This window comes from Bison bison, unplaced genomic scaffold, assembly GCF_000754665.1.
Source record: "Bison bison bison isolate TAMUID 2011002044 unplaced genomic scaffold, Bison_UMD1.0 scf7180017864309, whole genome shotgun sequence".
NCBI classification, from domain to species: Eukaryota; Metazoa; Chordata; class Mammalia; order Artiodactyla; family Bovidae; genus Bison; species Bison bison.
The window spans coordinates 5,849,002-5,859,092 of record NW_011494881.1 but is presented as its reverse complement, the minus strand read 5'-3'; the positions used below and the strand labels follow the sequence as shown (position 1 = coordinate 5,859,092).

General features: G+C 54.1%; 1 protein-coding gene across 1 annotated transcript in view; it reads right to left on the bottom strand.

The window, feature by feature from the left end:
* CDH23 (cadherin-related 23) overlaps nt 1–10,091 on the bottom strand; it is a 409,549-nt gene that overhangs the window by 120,217 nt on the left and 279,241 nt on the right. The window contains exons 19-22 of the mRNA XM_010852241.1: nt 9,397–9,469; nt 7,361–7,477; nt 3,457–3,569; nt 2,120–2,227 (exon numbers count right to left, since the gene is read on the bottom strand). Of these exons, the coding sequence (XP_010850543.1) occupies nt 2,120–2,227; nt 3,457–3,569; nt 7,361–7,477; nt 9,397–9,469 (411 nt within the window). The remainder of the gene's footprint in view (nt 1–2,119; nt 2,228–3,456; nt 3,570–7,360; nt 7,478–9,396; nt 9,470–10,091) is intronic.

The following is a 10,091-nucleotide window of genomic DNA, read 5'->3' as shown; positions in this document are numbered from 1 at the left end:
GGTTTCCTGGAGAGTGAGACAGCGCTGGGCAGCAGGCCCCTGGCCCACTGTCCGTACCTGCCCACGGCACGGAGGATGTGAGGAAAGGCTGGAGACCCAGAGAAGGCTACGGGGGCAGATCTGGGAACGCCTAGAGCCAACAAAGTATACTCCCGGCCCAGCAGACCTACTCTTTGGCCAGCAGGCAGGCTCTTTACTAACAGCGCCCCCGAATGCTGCCTCACGCAGCCACTCTCTCCCCTCAGTTTCCTCTGGGAGGGATTTCCCAGACACGTAAAGCCAAGGTAAGAGTTGACCAGACAGGTGTTCAGAGGTGGGCATTCTGCCCCAGCTTTTTGGAGTCTCTGGCTGGGGTTATCCTGGTCTAGAGCCCTAGTGTCCATGAGGTGGCAGCAGAGAGTGCCCCTTGGAACTGGGAGTGGTTGCCAAGTCTGGCTTTGAGCTGGAAGGATTCCCCAACCTGGGACTTTGAGAAAACAGATTCCAGATCCTGCACCCTACTGGAATCCATTAGAGGGGATCCCGCCCGGAGTTGAGAGTCATTCGTATCATTAACATGCAGAAAGGAAGACAGGACAGGTGTGATGGCCAACCCCTCTCCCTCTCCCTCTCTGTCCTTCCTTCCAGGTTGACATCTTCCTCCATCGAGACCTGGCAGATCTTGTCACTACTGCCTGTGGTTGATGAGGGTAGGGGTGGGGAGGTTAGGCATCACCAGCCTGAGGCTGCCTGCCCTCAGGGTGGGGCAGCCTTCCTGAAGAACTGGATATGAAAGTTTACCATCCCTTCTCCCATCCCACCCGAGTTCTCCAGTTTTTCAGGACCTGGGCCACCTGTCAGAGCACCCCTGAGCCAGCGGAGGGGCAGAGGTCAGGTAGTTTCAAAGTCAGCCAGACCCTGGTTTGAGTCCTGACATGATCTCTTACTATCTCATTAGCTCTGTGATCTTGGGCAAGTCCCGCAAACACTAAGTCTCCATTTCCTCCATTGTACAGTGGAAGCAAGGAATCCCCATCCATAAAGATCCCCATCCATCTTTATGGGGATGTGGGATCCCCATAAAGGTGAGAGAATCTGTGAGATGTGCCCAGCACAGCAGCTGGCATGTCCCTGGCACTCAACAAATGGGGACTTTCATAGTGGTTCAGTTGGTAAAGAACCTGCCTGCAATGCAGGAGACCCAGGTTCGATCCCTGGGTGAGGAAGATCTCCTGGAGAAGGAAATGGCAACCCACTCCACTATTCTTGCCTGGAGAATCTCATGGACAGAGGAGCTTGGTGGGCTACAGTCCACAGGGTTGCAAAGAGACAGACATGACTGAGTGTCTGAGCATATGATCTGTCAGGATCGTGTCCATCACAGGGCTGGCTGGTGTCTGTGGGGCTGGACACTGGGGCAGGAGGCTCTCTGAATGAGGCCAAATGGGGTACAAGCTTGAGGGGGAAAGAAAGCCTCATAAATGTGAATCCCAGCACATAGAGAGTGGGATGCTTGAGCCCGGCTTTCCTCAGTTTCCCCAGGACACTGCTCTCCTTTCTGGACGCCCTGAGGTTTTTTGGTTGCATCTCTCACGCCCTATCCTGAGCCATATCCCCACACGTAGCACACCTACGAGCCTGTGCAAACCAGAAAGTCCCTGGGTGAGCTTTGAGCCCCCTGCTGGGGCAGCCCTGGGCTTACTGATCCAGACTGAAGGCTGAAGTGACAGAAGTGAGGAAGGAGGAAGGTGATGGGGGAAGGGCTGAAGCTTGCGTGATTTGAAGGGGGGTTCCTGTGCCTTGCCAAGCGAGGCTGGGGGCTCTCCCGAGGGGGTGGCCAGAGTCCTGGGGTCCCAGGGTAAGGGTGACCCAGATCTGAACCAGCCCTAGCCCCTCTGGCACTGTCCTTGGGCTGTCACTGCTCCTTTTGACAAAGTCTGGAGCCTGCTGTCTCCAAGCACTGTGTGAGGGCTTTCCCCCAACTCTGGCTATCTTTCACCATGCAAGAGAGCATCTGGAACTCTGCTCCGAGAGCTGCCTTGGAAACAGCTCCACGCTGGCTGGCCCACAGGGCTCACGTGGGAGAGGCAGACACTCCTTGAACGGCCACATGGACGCTCTGCCCCCCACCACCACTTACCGTGGTCACATCAGAGTCTGGAGGGGTCATCTCCACCAGGTTGATGTAGTAGGGAGCGTCCTTCCAGGTGGGGTGGTTGTCGTTGATGTCCAGGAGGGTGATGTTCACCTATGAAGCCACAAGGGGCACTGCGGGCTGTGCAAGGACAGTGCCCATGCTGGGGACTCACTCAGACGCCTATGGGCACCTTGGCACTAATTCCACCAGCTCCACCCACTCTGGGGGCCTCAGGAGAGATCCTGGGCTTTCAAGAACAGGAGAGGGCCTAGACCTTTCGGGGAGCTTAGGTGCTGTCCCATTAGGAGACAGAGGAATGGATGAAATGACCCCTGAAATGGTCCCTGCGACCCGGGACGCATTCTGTCCACCCCGGGTCTTGGCTGAAGGTGACTGACAGGGTGTGGGAGGTTGCGGTGGGACATCTGATAGGATCCACAGAGCTTCATCCCCTTTTAGTCTCAGTTACAAGCCAAGCAATTTCTCTGCTCAACTGCCACCCAGGTAAATTATTTATAGAATTCTGAGTCCTATTAGCAGGGGCCTCTCAGGACTGAATAGAGCACGGGGGATTTTTCTGCCAAGCGGCTGGCCAAGTGACAGCACCCCCCGCCCCTCTGGCTAAGAATGGGGGCAGCTGCTGTGGATCGGGTGAGGGCTGAGGAGAGAGGGCTCCAGATGGATTGCGAGAGAGCAAAGGAGGATAAGGAGGGGAGTGGCCGGAGGGGCCTGTCAGCTGCTCTTCCTGCCCCACAGCATGAATGTCGCACCCCACCCTCCTCTGCAGCGATTGCAGCAAAGAGCTCAGTTAGGACCCTCTAATGGCTCTCCTCTAGCTTCTACTCTCAGAGGCAGGAAGGCCTTGGGTGGGGCTGTGGGCTTCACGGGTCCTACCTGCTCATGGGAGGGAAACCGGGGCATCATTTCTCAGCACGGCAAGGTAGGGGTGGGTGGTGACAGCCCCCAGGAACCCTCAGGGCCCTGCCTCCTGTTCTGAGCTGCTCTTCCCGGCAGTCCTTTCTCCTGTATCTTGGCAGGTGCCACGGCAGGGAGGGAGTTATGGGGCTCATGCCTTCTGCCCAGCTGGTCTTTGGGGGCAGGAGAGAGTATTTGTTCTTCCCAAGCACCCCCATGTCTTTCTTCCCCTAGCTGCGAAGGCCCCAGGGCTGACCTTGGCTGACAACGAAATGGTACCTGCCACCCTCCACGCCCACAAGGCCTCACACTGCTTCGGGACACAAGTGTCCAGGGGCCTAAGTGGTACAAGCTGAAGATGAGCTGGAGCTGGCAGCCTGGCTGGCAAGTGGGGAGCTAGGGGCAGGGGCTGGCTGGATGCTCACAGTGGCGATGCCAGTTTTCTGGTTGTGGCCCACACCCCCGTCCACGGCCCGGACGATGAGGATGTACTCAGACTTGGTCTCACGGTCAAGCAGGGAGGTGGTGGTAATTTCACCTGCAATAAGAGAAGGGTGCGTGAGAGACAGTTTGGGTGGGCCAGGGAGGGAATGGGGAAGGAGGGAGAGTGCAGTGAGAGAGATGCTTGCAGGATCAAGTGACCTGTGTGAATAGGGGGTGGTGAGACGGTGCTCACAGGGCACAGCAGCCGTGACTGGGAATCTGAATCCCAGAGCTGGGCAGTATAACCCCAGGAGGAGGAGGCATTTTCAGATGTGGGAGATCGAGACAGATTATGGGATTAGGGGCTAGAAAACAGGGCAGGAGCGTCACTTGGCTTCAAGCTCAGTCACAAAGTACCTCTCAGTTAGGCTGCAGACATTACCTAACTGGCTTTATCACCTGGAACTAGTTACCTAAATCCCCCGTGCCTCAGTTTCTCCATCTGGTTAAAAAGGAACAATAATAGGGCCCATCTCATAGGGTTGATATGGGATTAATTTGGTTCTAAACTTAGAGAGGCATCTGGCACTGTTTATTCATTTGGTTATAGAAATACAGCAACAGGACTGAAACACGCTGAGTGCTTCGGGCATGTTCCAACGCGTGGCTCTTTCGAGACAGCTCAACCTATAGTGGGTTGAGATTTAATATTAATAGCTATAAAATAGTTTCCTTAATTACCTTGTAACAATGCTTTGGATTTTTTAGTGTATAAACATGTTATTTTAGTAAATATAAACATTTAAAATAGACCATAATCTTTGTTGGGTCAGAAGGATCCCCCAGAGAAGGAAACGGCAACCCACTCCAGTATTCTTGCCTGGGAAATCCCATGGACAGAGGAGCCTGGTGGGCTACAGTCCATGGGGTTGCAAACCCCGGAGAAGGAAACGGCAACCCACTCCAGTATTCTTGCCTGGGAAATCCCATGGACAGAGGAGCCTGGTAGGCTACAGTCCATGGGGTTGCAAAAGAGTTGGACATGACTGAGTGATTAAACCACCACCACATAATCTTTGTCAATCTGTTTTTGGCTTTTCTCTGTGTTTTGGTTTAACTAAGATATGGAAGTCGTTTGGTAGTGGTGTTACAGTAAATGCTTGACAGCTGGATCCCCAAAGGGAAAAAAAGGGCATTTGCTGATTTCCCTGGTTATAAATATTCCCACCAGGGCCCATTTGAAGCTACCCACTCGGTAGCACTGAACTTGGAGTTGGGAAGAGATGTACATAACTCACGAGCAGGTTCTCACCAGCAGGCAGGAGGCAGCTCAAGCCAGCTTTAGTGCGGTCTGGCAACCGGCCACCTATCGTCTCACAAGGGCCACTGGACAGAGCCGGCGCTCTGAGGACAGTGAAGTCCAGGTGTGACTTCTGATGACTGTTCTTTCCAGGAGCTTAGCCTGGGAAAGTTACTTAATTTCTTCGAGCCTCAGTTTTTCATCTAAAACAGATTAGTATGCTTTCAAATCAGAGCTTTGTGAGGATTAAATAACTATAGGTGAAGTTTCCAACATTCAGAAAATGCTCGTTTCTTTCCAAGGGACTGTGAGGGCCCTCCAAGGGCAAGGACTGGGTGCCATCCCCGTCAGTTGAGCTGTGTGACCTGGGGCAGGTTACTTAGTTTCTCTGTGCTTGGTTTATTCTACCATAATGTAAGGGAGCTGGGCCAGTGGCCCCTAGGACTCTTCCACTCCCGTATTTCCCCTTCCTGCCATGATAAGGAAGCTGGGGTTGGGGGCCGGGGCTCTGAAGGTGTTAAGGCCAGGAACAAAAGCCTGGCAATCGTTTGCCTGCCAAGCCACACTCCGTGCTGGGGTGGTGTCAATTAATTGGCAGGGCGAGGAAGAAATTAATCTCTAAAAAGTTTTAAACATGAACTTGTCGGCATGATAGATGGCTCCTCCTGTCTGGGAAATTAGATCCAATTAAGGCCACCTTTGAGGAGTGGGCCTGGCTAATTTGACCAAGGCGCTCAGAGGAAAACGCTTACACCTTTGGAGCTGAAGGAGCCGTGTTAAGGCAGCAAGAAAATGTCCAAGTCATTATTAAAGGCCCCAGGGTAGAGATGGAGTCTCTGACTGGGGAGGCAGGGTAGGTGCTGAAAGGTCATTGTGCCCGCCACTGTATCTGGGGGCGGCACATAGCTCTACATGTCTTTAGAGAACAGAGCGCTGAGAGTTTGGGCTCTGGAGTCAGAAGTTCAGGCTCTGTGAATCCTGAGTCCAGTGATTTAACCTCTCTGCCTCAATTTCCTTGTAAGGAAAACAGGGATGACGTGAAGGTAAGACCTACCTCAGAGTGGTGGTGATGTTGGTCAGAGCACTTAGAACAGTGCTGAGTGCCTGCTTAATGACATTACTCTGAGCTCCCCAGAAACATAGACTTCCTGAGGGTGGAGGCTCCTGAGGGGTCAGAGGGATGCGCCGGCTTTGTCAGAGGCGGAACAGGAGGCGCAAGCTGGCCCTGGATGTGTTAGGTCTTTGTACACCAGCCATCTGCTCCCCGAGCTTCCAGGAAAGTGGGGTGAAAGAGACTGAAGGTAGACTTGGAGCACGGAGGCACAGATAACAGGAAGACTAGATGCCCTGCTGGGCCACTGACCACCCATGGCAAGGATGGCCAGTGTCCATCAAAGATTCCTGTTCCCTTCCCAGGCCAGAATGATTGCTGGAGAGGAGCTGCCAGGCCAGGGACTATGATGTTCCCCAAGCCTTCCTTGCATTTGGCAGGGCCATTGCCTGGCTCTGACCAATGGGATGTGGGCACAAGTGATGTCTGTTACCTCCAGGTCTGACCCATAAACATCTCCTTGCACAATGTCCCACATTCCCTCTTCCCTTCTGCAGTGACCCTGGAGCGACAACATGGAAGGAGTCTGGGTCCCTGAATCACCATGTGGAAGACTCTCCACCAAACACAGCACTGGATTGCTGTGTGAGTTAGAAGTTCTATTGTGTTAAGCCACCGAGGTTTCACGGTTGGCCTGTTCAGCATCTACAAGTTCCCTTACCTAATACAAAGGAGAACTTGGAAGTAGGGAGCCTTGCACATTCACTGAGCTGACTTAGAGCCCCGTGAGGGTGAGGCCATGTCTATTCCATTCTCTTTCCCCAGCACCCAGCGCCGCACCTGGTGGAGAGCAGGCCCCCACTGACAGCTGAGCAAAGGTATGAATGAATGTCCAGAGGCCTCTCATTCCTTTCCAGCTTCTGACTTAGAAGTCTGGGGTATCTTGCTGCTTTTTTATGCCCTGCTTCCCTCCCGGCCTCAAGGAGGACAGAAAGCTGGAGGGAGGCATATGGAGAAATGAAGAAGAAAGGAGAGTTATACGGACTGAGCAGGGAGCTGAGGATGGGGGCCCCAGGGTGAAAAGACCAAGAAAATAATGCTAACAACCTAACATAGTCAGTACTTACTGCGTGCCAGGGACAACTCCAAGTTCTCTATAATGACTCCTGTTTTCACACAACAGCCCTAGTATGTATATCCTCTGTAGGTGGGGAAACTGAGGCACATTTCATGTTAGGAAGAGACATTGAGAATGAGGTCAGCCACTGAGACACTTAGGCTTGAAGAAAGGTGTCCTTGAAGAGCAGTGGTTTAGCCAGATAATTGTGAAATGGAACATATTTAAACCATGACTCTTCACCACCAGAAAGACATTCTTTGGTGAATGAATTCACATTGTGATCTTTTTTTTTTTTAATATCAGTAATCTCACTCGGATATTTTAGGAATAAGGCCAAGTGCTCCAAGCTGGTGTGCTCAGGAGATTCTGGCCCAGAGGACGGTCCCCAGGCTGGGTATGGAGCATCAGCTGAAGGTGCAGAGGATCAGGGCTCACCTGAGCGGGCATTGATCCGGAACTGGGAAGAGCCCTCCAAGGAGTAGATGATGGACTCCTGGCCGTATTCCCGGGAGCGGTCCAGGTCTGTGGCATTCAGGAACAGCACTGTGGCTCCTTCCGGGAGACAAAAGGAGTGGGGTCTGCTCACCCTGGGCTCATAGCCCCAGGCTCTGGGAGCAGGACAGGGCACACGAAGTGGAGGAGACCTCAGAGGGTAGGAGGCCTGCCCCAGGGGCCATCTAGGGATGAGAGTGGGCTCCACCACCTGCTCCTGTGGCCCAGATTCCTGGACTGTGTGGGAACAAGGCTCCATGGGAGGGAGTGGAGCCTGGGAGGGGTCAGGCCCACCCCCTTCCTCCCCCAGCTCAGTCCTGGTCCAGCCCCAGAGCACACCATGCCCCACCCCATCCTTCCCTGACTGGCCCCCGCAATAAATGAGCTCAGAATGGCCAGCTTTGACTTTGACTCAAAAAGAAATGAAGCTCCATATTAAATTATTCTGCATTTATTGTATTCAATTTTGGTCTTATTTTATCTTGCTCACAAGGAGAATTTGTAAAGGGTTTTTATTTTCTCTTTACTGCCCAGTTAAGGCCCTCACTTTCATCTCTGTGAAACCCTGGGTCAGGGGTTCAGCCTTTCCAGCAGCCTGTCCAGACTCTGAGGGCAGTCTTTCCTACAGCCATGCCCCCCAGGGCTTCCAGATCCCTCCTTCCAGTTCTGGCAGGGTGGTGAGAAGGGTCGGTGTGTGGCCTTCTAGAGTCACCATGCCCTGGCTGGAATCTGGTGGGACCTCTGGCAAATGCCTTACTTTGTCTTAGCCTTAGCTTCTTCCTCTGTAAAATGGGTATAACTATAAAGCCTGAATTGTGGGGTGGCTGGTGAGGATCCTGCAGGATAAAACAGGTAAGACACAGGTCTGACCCATGTCAGACCACGGTATCTATCATGCCGGTGAATCAACAGTTCCTGGGGGGTGTGAGGGCCAGGCAGCGGCTGTGGACAGTCAGGTCTTTCTGGGTCCCTCTGGGGAGCCATGGGGCCTCTGATCTGACTCCTAGTCCTGTCCTGACAGGAGGACAGGCACCTTTGCCCTGATACACTCCTTTATCCCGGCACACTCAACGTGGAAGAGGATTAAGTGCAGGATGAAGGCCTCTCCTTGTCAGTCTCTAGGGACAGAGGGGAGTGCAAGGGGCTGCTTCAATAGTGGTGTTCTCCAGGGGGTGCCTGAGACTGGCATGCGGCAGGGTGGGCTGGGTCCAGCTTGGGCCCTGTCCAGCAAATCATCCGACGCCAGGTGGGTACTTTTAGAAGGTCTCTTCAGGAGGCCCGGCAGTGCTAGGGAAGGTTACCTCTGGTTCTAGCTGCTCCCTGACCCCTCTGCTATCTCTGACTCAACGTGTCCCTGACTCCTACAACTGTCCCTACTCTAGCTGTCAGATTCCAGCTGTCCCCTGGCTCCTCTGGGTGACCCTAACCCCTCCAGCTGCTGTAGCAATTCCTGACCTGAGTCTCCCTCACGGAACATCCACTCGGGGTGTAAAGGTAAAGCTTCTGGCCTGCTCTGAGGACAACTCAGGTGTGGAGCTGGTGGCTCTGGGTCTGCAAGGTGGGCCCTGGCACTTGAGATGCAGCCCAGGGAGGAGCCTCCCATTCTCTCCTCACCCAGGAACACACGCTATCCTCCAGGGCGACCCCCTCAGCCATCATGGGCCCTGGGACTGGCCTCATGCCCCATAAACCCGGAACTTTCAGGGCACTCTTGTTTACCTGAGGTTGCTGAATTAATCCTCAGCCATTGTTCTCTTCCCTGAAGGAAAACTAGCTACAGGGGGTGTAGGGACCAAGCGTCCAGCAGTGTCTGCACACAGTCGGCGCTCTGGAGGAAACTGCCGGCTGGTGGACAACCGCACATCTCCAGAGGTCCCACTTGTGGAAACACAGGGAGGGCAGGGGCCTCTGGCATGTGTGCAAGGTCAGGCCTGCACCCTGAATGCTGTGCCTGCCGGCATCCCTGACCCGGGCCATACCTGCCATGATGTTCTCCACCACAGATACAAAGTAGGCAGGCTTGCTGAAGGTCGGGGGGTTGTCGTTCTCATCCTGGAAAGAAAACGGACAGGCTTCAGGAACCAGGAAGCAGTCTGGATCGGTCACTGCAGGGAGGCTGGACACGGCTGGCACCAAGGAGCTCTGCTGACCTCAGCATGTCACGGAGCCAGGTGGGGTGTCACAAGGCAATCAGGTGACCCTCCAGCTGGGCTCCAGTTCACAGTGGCAGGACAGGCCCTGGAGAAACGTGTGGGAGTCGAGAACGGATGGTGATGGCCAGAGTGATGGAGAATGAGGCGCCAGTTGGGACTGCCCGTAACTCCCAGTTCACCTGGCTCCAGCCCCACACTTGGGCCTTCCCATCCAGCTCCACCAAGATGCTAGTAGAAGGTTCCAGGAACCCTCCTATCAATGTTCGCCCTCTTAGAAATAAAGGGAGAGAGGAGTATCTCAACCCAGAAGATACTGAAGTATGCAATGGCAGGCAGGGGGCTCCCAGAGCTGGAATTCCAGACCCTTCTGCACACACGTAAGAACAGCAGCACCTCCACCTGCTTGAGCAAACCCGGTCCAGAACCCCCAGCTCCGGTTCTAGAGCAATCCCTCCTCAGGCCCAGCCTGCATGAGTGGCCAGAAGATGGTGCTAAGTCAATGGGTTGCCTCAGCAGTGCGG